The 18,265-nt window shown below is 38.6% G+C and overlaps 1 protein-coding gene across 2 annotated transcripts in view; it reads right to left on the bottom strand.

Annotated features, from left to right (window-relative positions):
• Nucleotides 1-1,204: 1,204 nt before the first annotated feature.
• Nucleotides 1,205-18,265, bottom strand: part of BORCS5 (BLOC-1 related complex subunit 5) — a 34,685-nt gene continuing 17,624 nt past the window's right edge. For both annotated transcript variants that reach the window (XM_068227139.1, XM_067144953.2), the window contains 3 exons: nt 17,091-17,279; nt 13,258-13,492; nt 1,205-3,412 (listed from right to left, as the gene is read on the bottom strand). In XM_068227139.1, coding sequence (XP_068083240.1) covers nt 13,277-13,492; nt 17,091-17,279 — 405 coding nt within the window. In that variant the 3' untranslated portion in view covers nt 1,205-3,412; nt 13,258-13,276. The remainder of the gene's footprint in view (nt 3,413-13,257; nt 13,493-17,090; nt 17,280-18,265) is intronic.

Genomic DNA, 18,265 nt, shown 5'->3' with positions numbered 1-18,265 from the left:
GTCAGGGGATGAAGCAGAATGTGGAGTTATACAGATGGCTCTATCATATATGTTTGAACCCATGACAAAGTGACCGTGAATTTTTGGCTTGAGCATTTGGAAATCTACGACCTTCTAGGAGATAAAACTAAAAATTCAGGAAGTGAAAGGAAATGTTGTTGAAGGAAGGACTTGTAACTGATGTGTCAAAAATGATAGACCTCGTGCAGAAAGGGGAGTGAAAAAGACATGTTGGTGAGATAGCCATTCACATTCTATCTTCCGCATTATTATTGAAAGTAGAGAAACTGATGAAGGCGACACAGGTGCAATTCACGAGTCTCAGCTAAATTTTGTAGACTTAGCTGGATCGGAGTGGGAAAATCAAACTGGTGCTAAAGGTGAACGTCTGAAAGGTGGTGATAATGATGCTTGGTGTTTAAAGGGGCCCAACATCTAGGTCATAGGCTCCTAATGGTATAAAATGAGATGAAATGTAATGAGAATTAAAAAGTTCAAAACTCATCCGCTGACCAGAAGAATGAATCAATGAATATGAATTTAAAATAATCAGTAGATACAACTTGCAATACTGAAAGTTAAAAATAATTTGAAAAATAATCCACTGACTAGAATTCAAAAAGACACAAAATGATTATGAACTTAAAACAATCAATGGATTCGACCCACAATGCCCATCTTAAAACAATAGTATATACTGACCAAGGGGCTGCTTCCAATGCACAATCCTGAATCAATGATGCTTGTTGTCTAAAGGGGTCCAAAATCCAGGACAATAATGACTCCTCATAATAGTACTTATTGCTATGAAAGTAATAACCATGGTATTTCTCATGTAGACGTACTAACCATGACTAACGTAGACTTATGGAGTTCCACACATTGTGGTACTACTCACAGGTAATGTAATACGCACAGGTAATGCAGACCTATGGTGTTTCTCACATTACGGCGCCACTCATAGGCAACGCAAACCCATGGTGTTCCTCACATAGGTGTACTAATCACAGGGACTCATACTATCCCGTGGTGTTCCTCACATGGTGGGTACTTACCACAGGCAATGCAGACCCACGGTGTTTATCATATAGTGGTACTAATCACAGGCAACGCCCAGATCCATGGTGATTCTCACAACGGTACTAATCACAGGCAATGTAAGCCCGTGGTGTTCCGCATATAGTGGTACTAATCACAGGTACTGTAAAACCCATACTGATTCACCCTCTGTTGGTACCAATCACAAACCTATTGTGTACGTAACATAGTGGTACTACTCGCAAGTAAAGGCGACCCATGGTGTTCCTCACGTGATGGTACTAATTACAAGTAGTCTCATGGCTCTAATTCAATCATCTCTTGGTTGTCCCATTTAGTCGCATCTTACAATAGGCAGGGGATACCGTGGGTGTATTCTTTGTGTTCCCCAACCACAGGGGATTCTGAAAGAAGGATGTTCCATCAACCACTCTCTTCATGCTTGGTCATGTCAAATCTCAATTAAGTGAAGGTCAGCAGACAAACCTCAACTTTCGTGATAGCAGGCTGACTTGCATCCAGCAGCCCTCCTTAGGAGGAAACACACTGACTGTCATCATATGCACAGTTACTCCTGCTGGTATGCAAGAGACTCACTGTGCTCTGGGGTTTGCTTCACGAGCAAAGAATATTAAGAATGAACCTCATCTGAATGAAGTTCTCCCAAATGAATGGATGAAAACCATAACGGTATAAGTGACATTTTAAAAAATGAGTTAAGTGCAGGATGTAACTCCGGGAGGATGTATCCTTTTACCAGCAAAGAGATAAAAGTGATAGCAGTAATATTCTGCGCTCTAGTGATGGGTGGTATAACTGCAAATAGCATGCTTTATATGAGTGGTAACGATGTTTAAATGATTTTTTCTCTGAATGACCAAAATGCTACTTACACCGTTATGGCTTTTATCCCTTCAAATGGTACGTTACTAAATGATATGCTTGTCAGCTACCAAAATTGAAAGCTGAACTTGAAGACGCAACGCTTTTTCACTGTGCTTAAGAAGTGGAAGCCACGGAGAATAAGTTAGAGAAAAAAGACAAACAACAGACCCTTGCAGGCACACAGTGACCTCTGGAGCTACAACCAAAGATAGGAAATAAGCCTTCAAGAGACAACGTATATGGTGTGCACCAACTGCCAGATTTTCCTTCCTTCCCATAAGTTTAGCAACGATTGAAGAGGTTACTCCTCCATGTAAAAAGCTTGTTTTTATTTTGAAAAGCTCACTTCCCAGTATAAGATTTTTTCAGAATTAGAATTACAGTTGTCAGTTATGAACCTCTAATAATAGCAGATGTTCTGTAGTCTTCTAAATCAGAGCCTACAGATAGCTCAATTGATGCAGAGCTGTCTTTCCCTCATGTTACCATACTTCTAATTCAAGAAGAGATAGATACTCTGAATTACACATTGACCAAGTCAAATACCCAGTTGGTACATGTCATGCTGGCTGCCAAAACGATCCCATTGCTATGTCACCTGAACATACCTGCAATAGCAGAAGTGCTGATAGAACTCCTGAAATGAACTTCGTGAACGAATTTCATTCCAGAAAAAATGAATATGATTCGAAGATAAATGGAATATAATGAACGTAGAGAGTATACCTGCTTGGAGAGTGACTATATTAGAGATCTTAATGAAAAGTTGGAGAAGTCCAAACAGGAGGGGATTAAAACTTAAGAAAATAACCAACTGAAGATGAAATTGTTTGATGAAAAAGTTATGGCTAAAATGAGGATGCCTTCTTCTAGAACTGAATAGCTGGTCAAATCAGAAATGGGAAACAGACATGGAGTTCCTTTCTGATGTACCTGATAGAAAAGAACTAAGGTAGTTACAAGAAGAAAATATTCAATGTAATGTAATAATCACCGAAAAGGAAAACTGCTAATCAGCTACCGACATGAGGCTGATGTACTTGAACGTCTTCAAAAACCACTGACGGGCCAGGATTGAACCCACCAATTTGAGCTCAGCATGCCAACACACTATTGTCTGAGCTACTCGGCCTGGCAGTTTCCATAGTAAGTAGATCCAAAAATTTAAAAAGATTCTTTGTGAGTGACTACAACAGACTTCATACCTGAACTGGAATGCTCTATTTAAATGGATGGGAATGATTCTAAGATTTATAACAGACTTACTAAAAAGTTCCCATTTCTCTTTTGTAATGCCTTTACCCACTTGTGCAAACATCCATCATGACTAGCATTTATTACAGAAAACATATTTTTAAATATAAAAAATATTTAAATTTTTAACATTAGCAATCTCAATAATCACAGAACAACAAAGAATAACAAGCAAGAGTCAAATTCTGCCATACATTCTTGCAAAACCAACTGAGGTATCATTCACCAAGGCTACCTGCAAAAGAGATACACACAAAATACATTTATAAATTACCAAAGAGCGCAAACCAGAAAATAATTTATTTTTTACAATTTGCAGTAACAGAAAATGAAAATTAAAAATTCAGCCTTTTCAATACAAAATATTAACTTAACTTAAAGAATGAAAACAACAAGCAAACTGGCAATTTCATGCAACTGTTAATTTTACAATTAACAGACCTACAGTTTTACATGGAATCTAATCACAGAGATGTGATTTCCCGTTTCAGAACTTCCACATGCATTGGCACGATTCAGACCACAGCTGTCTTGCTTAGAAGCTAGTAGAATATTTTGTACTGAAAAGGTGGACTTTTTAATTTTCATTTTCTGTTATTCTCAGTTCAATATGGACCTAAGATTAAATTCTTAATTTTAAATTTGCAGTAAGTCGCACCGACACAGATCTGTCTTATGGCAACGTTGGGATAGGAAAGGGATTGGAGTGGGAAGGAAGTGAGCATGGCCTTAAGATACAGATTCCAGCATTTGCATGGTGTAAAAATTGGAAACCACAGAAAACCACCTTCAGGGCTGCCGACAATGGGGTTCGAACCCACTATCTCCCGAATGCAAGCTGGCAGCTAGGTGACCCAAAAGAAAAGGGAAAAACAGAAAGGAGAAACAAGAATAAGCATGAAAATAGAACAGGACAATTTTTGCATATAGGACTACATGTACAATTTCACATCTTCATAGAACAGTTCTTCCCTCGTCAATCCCATATCTGTCTGCGTGTTCTCAGCCACTTTACGACATATTTCTGCTTCCTTCAGGAGGGCAGGAAACCAAGAATCCTTCATGGCCCCGGTCAATTTTTTTGCATAGGCTTTTTTCCAATTTCTAGCAGTCAGCACTTCATGTTATGTCATACGGCTGGATGTCCTTCTTGACACCAACTCTAGGTGGAAATTGTATTCACTATTGCATGCTGCTGTGGTGGTTGGTAGTGTAGTGTGTTGCATTCATATATGAAGATGCATTTTAAGACAAAAACAAACATCCAGTCCTCGAGCCACAGGTATTCATCATACAAAATTAAAATCCTCGGCCCGGCTGGGAATCAAGCCAGTCACTGACCGTTCAGCCACGGATCTGGACATGAACTGAACAATGGCATTATTTGTCAGATGTCTAGCAAAATAGTTCACAGCTTATTCCTCCATTCAGATAAGTAGATTCACTTGTAATATGATTTATACCTTCACTTTCACTTCAAAGTTGTTGAAATTCATCATCTAAATCATCTCTATATATATAAAATGCCTAATTCTGTCCGTCATTCACAGCAATATTGGGAAAACTAGAAGGTTTCAACAGTTGAAATTGGTACCAGTTATAGACTGTTGAGTCTACATTTACAATGAACCTCTCACGACCACGACTTTTGTACTTTTTTAAAGAAAAATACACTTCCATCAGCGGAGTTACTATCTCACTGCCATGACAATGTTGGTACATTGCTACATCTATCGGCATGATGTCCAACTGCATCAGGCTTCTGTTGCTTTTCACAGATATATTGAGAAAACTATAAAGTTTGACAGACTTACACTGGAACAAAATATGGGTTACAAGAACAATACAATGATGACCACTATACTCTAACTGTTTAGTGAAAAATACTCTCTTTCACTGAAATGAATTAATAATTTCCTTCTATTCCAGAGTATGAAAATACAGCATCCCTACCTATAAGGAGAAAGTAAAGCAGACTGTCTGGTGGTCGTAGTTGTTAAAGCATGAAGTTACTATCGCAGAATATTTTTACGATCAGAATGTTGGATGACAGGGTAGGGGAGGTGGTGGTATACAATTTCTAATCGCTGAAATGCGTGCCAAAGGACTAGATTAAATTCCAAAACTGAACACAGTGCTCATATGGAGTGAGGGCATATGACGCTGTAGATGGTGATTCGTCCATTGGATGGAGATGTAACTCCTTCAACAGACCCCTTGGTGCTATTTGACAGGAGTAGGGTCTGCACCAGCACCGGACTTCACCCTCTCCTTTTCTACTATCATATATAACGCCATTCATTTTAATTTTCGAGCAACAAAGGCTGTATGAACTTTGTGTGTTAAACCCACGAGGAAGACTAAAAGAGTAAAAGTCAAAAGTGACAAAGATAAAACATGCAGTTACAGAGACAAACAACTGGAGCTAAAATGATGCATTTGGAGAAAGACAAATAGAGTAAAGTTAAGTTACAGGAAAGACAGAGAAATGACTCTAAATTTGCAGAGCTCTACGTCTAACATTAGAATATCAGAAGAAGCGGAGTAAATGAGACAGGTTGAGTTAATCATATGGGACGAGTAAGCATGGTCCCCCTTCACGCTGTCAACATTAGGCCCGCTACTTACAATGAATAACAAATCACTTTTTGCTAGAAATTTGATCTTCCTTGGTGCTTTTCTGACAGTGCCTGGCAGTAATTCCTCACTGTGACAGAACAGGTGTTATCCAGTCAAGATTTGAGTATTCTACTTAATTGCCCAAAATGAAGAATTAACTTCATTTAATGGCTTCTGAAACTCAAAAATGGAGAACTCGGCCAAATGCCACTACTGAGATTCTTCAAAAAAGTATTTCAAAAATACTGTATGAGATTCACTTGGTTCCTCATTTCGCCCCCAGTCAGAGTACAACTTTTTTTCAAAGTAGCAATATTTTTACCCAAGAAACGAACAAGTTAACATCATCAACCAATAGGTTCTGAACAGTTGTTTCTTTTTTTGCTTAACGTCGCACCGGGTCTGAACAGTTTGATAGGTGACCATTTGTCATACATTATCAGTGACCCCATAATGGTGCAATGGAACGAGACTGAATTTACGGAAGCTAGACAAAAATATCGTTCATGCAGAAATTCAGATGGACTTGGCTTTAATCCTAGAATAGATTTAGCATCTGTGTATACCATTTGTTCTTAAATGGAGGCAATTCCCTCTCAATTTAGCCTTCTCTGTCACAATGAATGAGTCACCAGGAAAAACATTAAAAATGGGATAAATCTCCCCACTCCAGTGTTTTGGACAGTCGTATGTAACTTTTCCAAGAGTAAACAACTCCGAGCTACAACTGCTATCAATATGGTTTGTAAGGAAATACTACAATACCTGCCTTGACTCCATTCAAATGTGGCGTTAAACTAGGAAAGTGTAACTTATTTTCATATGATATATTAACAGTCCATTAGAATTTCCAATTACTTTATAGTAAGTGTTAGGATACCAGTTGCTATGGAATGGGAGTGAGCATCTCTGACATGTTCTGAGTTAGGGCCCCCCTTGTGCTCAGGCATCTAGGACTATACAATCCACCGGTGGTCCATAACCCGTTAGAGGAGAGATCCTCACTTAGACTATGTTTAAGTAGGCTAGCATCCTGCTTCATGAATTTACTGAGCTCAGAATATTTAAAGCAAGCCTTGGGCCTATAGGAGTACTGAAGTACCACTCCCATTTGACAGGCGAGGAACTCCTTGGAAATAACTTGGCGAATGAAATGGAATTCAATGGGGAGTTATCGATATTAAGGGGGCTTATGGAAGAAAGAAAGAAAGAACGAAAGAAAGAAAGAAAGAAAGAAAGAAAGAAAGAACTGGCTAAGTGTACTTGATGGGTGTTGGAAAGGGAAGGACAGAGTATGGGGTAGGGCTGCTTATGAGGTATACCACTGCATGCAACATAGTTTCTGTTAGGCATGTAAATGAGCGAATGATGTGGGTAGATTTGGCAGTTGGAGGAATTAGGACGAGAATTGTCCCAGTGTATTCATCATGTGAGGGTGCAGATGAGGAAGAAGTAGACAAGTTTTATGAAGCATTGAGTGACATCGTGGTCAGGGTCAACAAACAGCAAGGATAGAAAAGTGCTAACGGGCAATTTCAATGCGAGAGCTTGATATAGACCTGAAGGATACAAAAGGGCAATTGGTGAATGTGGGGAAGATATGGACGCTAATGGGAATGGGAAGTGTTTGATGGACTTCTGTGCTAGTATGGTTTTAGTGGTTATGAATACATTCTTCACGCATAAGGCTATTCACTGCTACACATGGGAGGCTAGGGGTACCAGATCTATAATAGACTTTATCCTACCCAACTTCAAATTCAGGAAATCTGTTAGGAATGTACAAGTTTTCCAGGGATTTTTCGATGATACAGACCACTATCTGATCTGTAGTGAACTAAGTATCTCTAGGCCTAGGGTAGAGAAAGTGAAATCTGTCTGCAAACAAATAAGGGTAAAAAATCTCGAGGACAAGGAAATTAGACAGAAGTACATGGATATGATCAGTGAGAAGTTTCGAACAGCGGACTAAGCAGGTTCAGGATATAGAAAGAGAACAGGTGGCATACAGGGATGCTGTAGTAGAAACAGCAAGGGAATACCAAGAAACAACTGTGTGTAAAGATGGGAAAAGGCGAACATCTTGGTGGAATGATGAAGTAAGAGCTTGTAAACCTAAAAAGGCCTATCAGAAATGACTCCAAACAAGGGCCGAGGCAGACAGGGATTTGTATGTAGATGAAAGAAACAGAGCGAAACAAATAGTTGTTGAATCCAAAAAGAAGTCTTAGGAAGATTTTGGTAATAACCTGGAAAGCCTAGGTCAAGGAGCAGAGAAACCATTCTGGACAGTAATAAAGAATCTTAGGAAGGGAGGGAAAAAGGAAATGAACAGTGTTTTGAGTAATTCAGGTGAACTCATAATAAAAAAATAATTAAAAAATGGTGTATAGCTTTTAGTACTGGGAGTGTCCGAGGACATGTTCGGCTCGCCAGATGCAGGTCTTTTCGACTGACTCCCGTAGGTGACCGCGTGTCATGATGAGGATGAAATGATGATGAAGACGACACATACACCCAGCCCCCGTGCCAGCGAAATTAACCAATTATGGTTAAAATTCCAGACCCTGCCGGGAATCAAATCCGGGACCCCTGTAACCAAAGGTCAGCACGCTAACCACTTAGCCATGGAGCCGGAGAACTCATAATAGATCCCAGGGAATCACTGGAGAGGTGGAGGGAATATTTTCAACACCTTTTCAACGTAAAAGGAAATCTTCCTGATTGTGTTGCGAACAGCCAAGCTCACGGGGAGGAGGAAAATGATGGTGAAATTACGCTTGAGGAAGTGGAAAGGATACTAAATAAACTCCATTGTCATAAAGCAGCAGGAAAAGATGAAATTAGACTTGAAATGGTGAGGTATAGTGGGAAGGCAAGGGTGAAATGGCTTCATAGAGTAGCAAGATCAGCAAGCAGTGTTGGTAAGGTACCTTCAGATTGGACAAAATGATTAATTGCACCTATCTATAAGTAAGAGAACAGGAAAGATTGCAACAACTATCGAGGTATCTCATTGATTAGTATACGAGGCAAAGTATTCACTGGCATCTTGGAAGGGAGGGTGCGATCAGTAGTTGAGAGGAATTTGGTTGAAAACCAGTGTGGTTTCAGACCACAGAGTGGCTGTCAGGATCAGATTTTCAGAATGCGCCAGGTAATTGAAAATGCTACGAGAGGAATAGACAGCTGTGTTTATGTTTTGTAGATCTAGAGAAAGCATATGACAGGGTACCGAGGGAAAAGATCTCCGCCATATTGGAGGACTATGGAGTTAAAGGTAGATTATTAAAATCAAAGGCATTTATGTTGACAATTGGGCTTCAGTGAGAATTGATGGTAGAATGAGTTCTTGGTTCAGGGTACTTACAGGGGTTAGACAAGGCTATAATCTTTCACCTTTGCTGTTCTTAGTTTATATGGATCATCTGCTGAAATGTATAAAATGGCAGGGAGGGATTCAGTTAGGTGGAAATGTAGTCAGCAGTCTGCCTTATGCTGACGACTTGGTCTTAATGGCAGATTGTGCCGAAAGCCTGCAGTCTAATATCTTGCAACTTGAAAATAGGTGCAATGAGTATGGTATGAATATTAGCCTTTCGAAGACTAAACTGATGTCAGTAGGTAAGAAATTCAACAGAATTGAATGTCATACTGGTGACACAAAGCTAGAACAGATCGATAATTTCAAGTACAAAAGATTGTGTGTTCTCCCAGGATGGTAATATAGTAAGTGAGATTGAATCAAGGTGTAGTAAAGCTAATGCAGTGAGCTCGCAGTTGCGATCAACAGTATTTTGTAAGAAGGAAGTCAGCTTCCAGATGAAACTATCTTTACAACGGTCTGTTTTCAGACCAACTTTGCTTTACGGGAGCGAACGATGGGTGGACTCAGGATATCTTATTCATAAGTACAGACAGGAAAGTAGCGAGAGTGATTGCTGGTACAAACAGGTGGGAACAATGGCAGGAGGGCACTCTGAATAAGGAGATAAAGGCTAATTTAGGAATGAACTCGATGTATGAAGCTGTACGCATAAACCTGCTTCAGTGGTGGGGTTATGTGAGGCGAATGGAGGACAGGTTACCTACGATAATAATGGACTCTGTTATGGAGGGTAAGAGAAGTAGAGGGAGACCAAAACGACGATTGTTAGATTCAATTTCTAATGATTTAAAGATAAGAGGTATAGAACTAAATGAGGCCACAGCGCTAGTTGCAAATAGAGGATTATGGCAACGTTTAGTAAATTCACAGAGGCTTGCAGACTGAACGCTGAAAGGCATAACAGTCTTTAATGATCATGTATGTATGTATGTATGTATGTATGTATGTATGTATGTATGTATGTATGTTATAGATCGTAATTTCTACTGTCCACAACAGGCTAATGTACTAGTAAATAATAACAGTTATCACCACTATCTAGGTACAGTATATAAATATCCTTACAACATCTTCATTTTTTTTACAACCTGCTTTGTCACACTGACACAGATACGTCTTATGGCGGCGATGGGATAGGAAAGGCCAAGGAGTGGAAAGAAAGCAGCCGTGGCCTTAAGGTACAGCCCCAGCATTTGCCTGGTATGAAAATTGGAAACCACGGAAAAGCATCTTCAGGGCTGCGGACACTGGGGTTCGAACCCACCATCTCTCGGATGCAAGCTCACAGCTGTACGGCCCTAACCACACGGCCAACTTGCGTGGTACATCTTCATTCATACTGAATCATTAATTTATTTTATACTATGTAAAAATGCAGCTGTGAACTAAGTATAATATCTATAGATCTGTTTGTAGTAGCTACACTAATATGTAAACAAAACTCAGTGAGCCTGACCAAGTGTGGCAAAAATGTGCTGACACACATTTTCATGGGGAAAAAAAACCACATTCCTTTGTACTTGAGAAGAAACTCTCGGAACGTTGGAAAGTTCACTCAATCAAAAACCAGATGGCAGTAGCTCAAATGGCAAATGATGCTCAACATTACCATTCAGAACATACAATTATGGTATAGGGTTTGTTTGTTTTTTTCCCCACAACTACTTCATATGTCAGCTGACCGCCTGCCTCTGTTCCTCCCATAACACTCTCCAAGGTTGACGTAGAATTTGCAAATGCAAAAAATCCACATAAGTGATCTGTTGCCAGTAGAACACCCTGTTATTTGTCATCATCTGTGATCTGCAGTCTTTGTAGATCTCATCATGCCTCTTCCAGCCAACCGGTGGTGTGTTTTAATTTGGAGATGTAATCAAAAATTTTCTTAGTTAGCCTGTCGTTCATCCTGTGAAGGTGACCTTAAAATTGTAGTCTTTGTCTTTTAAATTGTATCTGTAACATTCTCTATATTGCAGTAAAGGTCTATTTTCTCTTTTCATCCAAATATCTTTATTCTTTTGGGGTCCGAAAATGTTTGTAAGTATTTTCCTTTCTTTCTTTTCCAGTTCCTCTTGTTATCCTCGTATGTTCAACATTAAACATTCTGATCCATTATAATACCTCTGATTTAATTACAGTGGTGTAGTGCCTGATATTTACCTGGAACAATAACAATCATCTGTTGTAATGGTGTTGAGTGAGTTCATAAGCCATGTCCATCTTCTTCAATCTCTTTTTGCAGGTTGTGTTATAAAGTCTATTTGACTGAAGCCATTCTTCCAGATATTTAAATTTATCAACTCTTTGAATATGTCCATTTTGTGTTGTGAAGTACTTTTCTCTGTTGTGTCTGTGCTCAATATATTTAATTTCTTCAAATGAAATTTGGAGACCAGTTTTAATGGCTATGTTGTGCAGAGTTTCCACCATCATTTGTGCTTATAATTTTCCCCCCCAAATTACTGCAATATCATCAGCAAAGGCAAAATATTTCACTTCAAATCTTCCTTTTTCTTGCCCCAAATGGATTCCCTGAATGTTTTCTTCATGTAATCTAATTTCCTACTCCCTCATGATTTTTTTAAAATATCAACTTGAAGAGAAGTGGTGAAAGTCAAACTTCAGTCTTGATTTTGAAGGGGTCTGCCAGTTCATTTAGAAACTTAACTTTTGAGGTTGTATCTGAGTATTTTTATCTGTCCCTAATTCTGCTAGAGTTCATGAACCATTAGCTTTTTTGAAAGCAATGAAAGAGACAATTGTGTTGAGGTTACATAATTTCCTGATTCTAAGGATTGTTTTAAGATTGAAAATCTGCTCTGGATAGATCGACCTTTTAGAAATCCACACCGATAGTGTATTCCGTGTATAGTGTATTATTGTGTAATAATGCTTTAGAAAGAATTTTGTAAGCTATTGGCTGTAAGGAAATATCTCTAAAATTTTTGTGTCAGTCTTATCCCCCTTTTTTGTGCAAGGGGTAGATTGTGGCCATTTTCCAATCATGTGGTATTGTTCCTTTTTCCCTGCAATCTGTGATAACTTTGTGTAAAACTTCAGCTACCAATTTACCACCGATTTCCAACATTTCAGTTAGTATCCCATCTTTACTAGGTGCCTTAATATTTTTAAGATGGTCAATATATTGCTCTATCTGCTGTAAAGTTGGTGGTTCTGACGTAGGATTCTTCTATTGAGGCAAATGTAGTATTTCCAACGGTTCTTCACAATTAAGGAGTTCCTCGATATATTTTGCAAGTAACTCACAGTTGTTTTTATTATTAGTGATTAGTCTCCCTGTTGAATCCTTGAAGTGAGGGGTCAATTGTTTGTAACCTTGAGTCTCCTCTCAAAATTCTTTGTAGAATTCTCTAGTACTGTTCTTTTTTAAAACTTCTAATTATGTTTCTCTATCTGAATGATTTTGGATATTTTCTGATCTCTACAAAATTAGCAACGATAGATGATTACGGCTCTCAGGAAAGTTAAAACAGCTGATTACATACAATATTTTATGAACTCAAATTCTGCTTCATTGTAACAGATATGGCCTTGTTCAACAGGAAACATGATGGATTATAGTCTTGAACTATCCTACTTATTCCTTTCCTGGATTTAAAATTTCTATTTTGGCAACTGAAAAATTTTAACTTTTGTATCCGATGTGTAGACACTACTTAGGTGGCAGAAAATTCCAAGGCATTCACCTTTTACCACCTTACTGTAAATATGACACTTCTTTAAGACTGAATAACAATACTGCCCAATACATATTATAGATTACATTTCAATCTACACATCATGTGTAGCCAAGTGAATATTTAGGAGTTCAAGAAGCCTTTCATTATTAATCTGAAAATAAAGACACTTTTTAATATGGCAGGGGGAAGGAATCTTTTTAATAACAACAATATTGAAGGGAACCTATTTTTAAACTTCCGAACTTAGAGGAGTTCTCCAAAAGGACAGGACGGACCCTGTGAGGCAATAAATTACACTACCATATTAAAAACAAATAGGAAATGGAATAATGAGTACAAATGCTCATAAGAATTCATATTCAAAGCATTTACCTTCACAACCATCACACAGCTATCCAGTTGTCCAAACAAAGGGTTCAAGTCGCTCCTCGACAGGCAGTGTGTTATTAAGAGTCTCCATGCTCTCAAGTGTCTGGTTGAGTATCATATGACAACGGTTCAACTGGTGAGACAACTCGTGTACTTTACTCAATTTCTCAGCATATTTGGCATATTTCTTCTGACGTTCTGTCATACTGGTCATAAGACGAGAGATGTCATGGTCTACCTGTCAATAAGATACAGAACAATCATCATACATACAAAATCTGTTTCTTTCAATATGTTCTCTCTCTCTCTCTCTCTCTCTCCCTCCAAATCTGATTCCTATGTTAGCAACTGAATATTTTATTGTTGATTCACTAGGAAAACTATGTGAAAAGTACTACATAAGAGGTATTCATGTTGATTACCAGAAAGAACCTGAAATATTTGTCCTGAATGAGTAAATTTATAATACCAACATATACTAGTTGGTCCATTATTGGCCATAATAAATTTTCCACCCAACTCATTCCTGGTTGCCAGCATTTCGCCCCAATGTGCTAATTTGGGCTCATCAGTTGGCAAATAGCACACCTACCAAGATGCATGGCTAGTGCATACCGTAGCTATTAGGAGCCACAGGCAGTGGCACTATGAGAGACTTTGTCTCATATTCAAAAATTGATGACTGCCTGGCCACCAAATTAGCACACTGGGGCAAAACGCTGGCAACCAGGAATGAATTAACCGGAAAATTTATAATGTTCAATAATGGACGAACTATATTGGTATCAGAGGTATTCAGCGACGTAAGAATAGGTAAAGGCTATGACTGGGAAGGTAGCAGCCGTGGCCTTAATTAGGAACAGTCCAACATTCGAATCCACAATATCCTGAATGTAAGCTCATAGGTACACGACCCAAATCACTTAGCCAACTCACTTGGTAAACCAATATATGAATACATTAAATGGTGGTGGCGTCTACAGAAGCTCTATCAGGAAATTTGCAAGCATGACGATTTCATGATTAAAAAAGGCTAAAGACTTAAGAGCTTAAATGACAATTATAGTTTATAAAATACAGATGATATTCATATAATAGGTCAATACATCAGAGCAATGCATTTCTTCAGCAACAATTAGGGTCACAATGCATTTGAAATTAACTCACAATATTATTCTGAGTAGTTTTATGTTATGTTCAAGATAACTGGTACATACGTTAGATATCCACAGGCAAAATTCCCTCACTCAGTATTATAACATCAGCACACAACACAACACAGTGCATGAGTTGGGTAAGAAAAAATAAGCTCTCTAGAGTGCACTGTAGGAGTTCTGCAGGCAGACACCCTTAGCCCATGAGGCCTCTTAATCACTTTTTACGACAGGCAGAGGATACTGTGGATGTTATACTACCACCCTCATCCACAGGGGGGATGAAGAGACAGTAGAAAAAGTGTGAAAATAATCATAATTCATTGTGGTGAAGTCACTCATACAGAGTGTGGCATCAAGAAGAAACCAGAAATGGTGACATTCTACAACTGCTCTAAAGATAGGGTAGATACAGTCTATGAAATGTGCAGCACTTACAGAGTTGATCGCTCCTTGGAAAAGCCTGATAAGTATCCCGATATCAAGAAATTACTGTTTTCACTGATGACCAATTCAAAAGATCTAAAACTGTAGGAGTCAATCCTGCTCGCAAACTTCTAGCTATTTAAACATCAAGAGATGATATCTTGCATACTGAAGATTTCACCAGAACTTAGTAAGTGTATGAACTCATTCATAATAAGAACGTTTTAACAGATACTACAACATAACTTGTTTAACTTTTAAGTGTTTTGTTTACTGTAAATGTCAATTTTAATATTCTACTGAAGATGACCCAAACAGGGTCAAAACATGTTTTGGACATGATAAATGTGAATTTTAAGTTTTAAATTTATTTTATACTGTTATGTATTGAATAGGATTAACAACAAATTATTATTAAAGTGATTAGCTGCCAATACGGAAATATGAAATTTATATCTTGTAGTAAACTACAAGAAGCTTCCGTGGCTCAGGCGGTAGTGCACCAGTCTCTTACCGCTGGATACTGTTGTTCAAATCCCGGTCGCTCTATATAAGATTTGTGCTGAACAAAGCGGAGGTGGGACAGGTTTTTCTTCGGGGATTCTGGTTTTCCCTGTCATCTTTCATTCCTGCAACACTCTCCACTATAATTTCATTTCATCTGTCAATCAATAATCATTGCCCCAGAGGAGTGTGACAGGCCTCGGCAGCCGGCACAATTCCTATCCTCGCCGCAAGTTGGGGGCTTCATTCATCCCATCCCTGACCCGGTCATTGACTGGAAAACAGATTGTAGGTTTTCATTCATTCATAGTAAACTACAAGAAGCATTCAACAAATTTATCAACTGGTCGAGCAAGAATAACTTGAAGCTTAACTCGCAGAAATCTGTTCTAATGATTTTCTGAAATGGAATAATACTATCAAAACCCTCAATATAATTTACCAGAATACCCAAGTTAACAGGGTAAATAGCTATACAGTAGAACCTTGATAATTCGAAATCTGTTAATTCAAAGTCCTGCCTAGTTCAAAGAAACTCTCGTTCCGAGAAACATGAGGTACGGTTTTGCATGTTATTTAAATTGTTTAATTCAAAATACAGATAATTCGTCATTCGAAGAACAATGTCGGTCCCATTACCGAAATTCAGACTTTTAATTTGAAGTCACCTTTACATTTTTAACCTTCAAATGGTAAGGTGTGGGTCGGATCCAACCCGACCGGTAGTTGCTTGGTCACTGTTCCTCCCTCCCTTATCTGCAAACGACATAGGTTCAGGTAACCTTCCCCTCAGTTATGGGGAAGGCGCCTGAGCGACCACACGTCCTAAGTAAGTGACTGTCCGATTCTATTCTAATTCATAATCGCACTTGTCGCTGGCCGGGTCGGATCCGACCCAACATTAGGGTTTATATTAGACATTCTCTCTAATTTCATCTTCCTTTTCTCTCTTTTTTTTTTCTAGTGTTTCTCAACTGTTGAGCACCATGGCATTCAGTAAGTTTATCTACACCACAGAAGATATATTAACTGAATTGCAAAGACAAGAAGAGGACTCTGAAGAAGATTGTGATAACAAAATAAGTGACAACTTCTCCAAATTGGAAGGTGAATCATTAGTGAACAGTGACAATTGAGAAGATGTGTTTGACTGTGATTTTGGGAACGTTTCATACTCAGGGGATAGTGATGCTCAAGTTGCAATGAGAGAGGATGATATACATTTTGAACTCTGTAAAGATGATGAAACAATTTGGACCAACAACAAGCCAGTGTGTTCAAAGTTTTCAAAGACACCACCTTCGAATATCATCACTCATTTGCCAGGACCCAGTGACCTAGTGAAATGAAATGGCGCTTATGGCTTTTAGTGCCGGGAGTGTCCGAAGACAAGTTCGGCTCGCCAGATGCAGGTCTTTTGATTTGACACCCGTAGGCGACCTGCGTGTCGTTATGAGGATGAAGACGACACATACACCCAGCCCCCGTGCCAGCGGAACTAACCAATTATGGTTAAAATTCCTGACCCTGCCAGGAATTGAACCTGGGACACCTGTGACTAAACGCCAGCACACTAACTATTTAGCCACAGAGCTGGACACAACACTAGTATTTTGTATAACAGCAAAATGATTTCAAAGTAGTTTGTTTTGCTGCATACTGTATATGGCATTTTTTCATTTATTTTGCATGCTATTGAAATGAATCTCCTCTCTGTCATTGCAATCACAAACTTAATACTGAAATACTCACATCCCTTATCCTATGTCCAAGTTGTGCTTGTTCAGTTGATACCAGTTCACTACACATTGAAAGGTGTTGCTGGTACCTAAGGCACAAATTCAGGAATCCAGTGGGATCCAGGCGTTCCAAGACTTCCGGATCACGAACAGCTGGTAGGTTCAATGTTCCTCGCATAATGGGAAGAAACATAGGTACAGCCTGCAAAACAAAATATTCAAATTTAACTGTACACTAATTTCTGAACATTTCACATTTCTCTCATGGTGATTATTACTGCCCTATGGATAAGTCAGGAGTAAAATAGCAGACAATTTAGAAATTAATCTTCTGGTAAAGTTTACTTTGTAACTATCATGAAACCTTTAGCATCATATTTCATTTCTGAATTTGCTAATAAAATATGTACCCAAAAGTCACTGAATATCCACTGTTGTTGATTTCAAAGGCACCAGTTATATGACTAATAGGATGTCACACACTCCTTTGCTTTCATTAGTGTTTTCCCTTTTAAGGGTAGGCTGTCCACTAACATCAGGTAAACATCCCGCAGAATTAGTTTTCAATCTTCCAGTAGCATGGTGAATAGTTTAAGTATGTTTGTTAGTTGAGATGGTCTAGCACACAACCGATGACCAGATCAGCTCAAATATGTTCCACTGGGTTCAAGCTTTGAACAGTGCAGTGAAGCAGATGAACTATATTTTCTTCAAACCATGATGCAAGTGACCTTGACTTTTAGACAGGAACATTATTGTGCTGATATAGAAAAGGGCCTATTCCAAACTGTTACAATAGTGTGGGAAGTACATTTATTGTCTAAAATGTCTCGAAACTAATGGCCCAAGTCCAAGCCAGAAACAACAGCCTTAGATTGCTGGTGACCTCTGCACCACTCCAAATGACACTGGAAATTGGTGTGTATGGTCAGTGGCTTCCTAGCAAAAGCACAACCAAACAAACCAAATTTGTTTACATCCATATGAACAGTCCTTTTACTGACCTCTGTTAATAAGGTGACAGTTGAATACTACTACAATTATCATTGTTATTACTGTACTTGGTCATAATATCACCAACTCTCAATCATTGACAAATTTATGCAATGTAAACCATATTGCACATATATCTATATATATAAAATAACTTGTCCTGACTGACTGACTGACTGATTCATCATCGCAGAG

This window comes from Anabrus simplex, chromosome 1 (assembly GCF_040414725.1).
Source record: "Anabrus simplex isolate iqAnaSimp1 chromosome 1, ASM4041472v1, whole genome shotgun sequence".
NCBI classification, from domain to species: Eukaryota; Metazoa; Arthropoda; class Insecta; order Orthoptera; family Tettigoniidae; genus Anabrus; species Anabrus simplex.
This window is presented reverse-complemented; position numbering and strand designations above follow the sequence as displayed.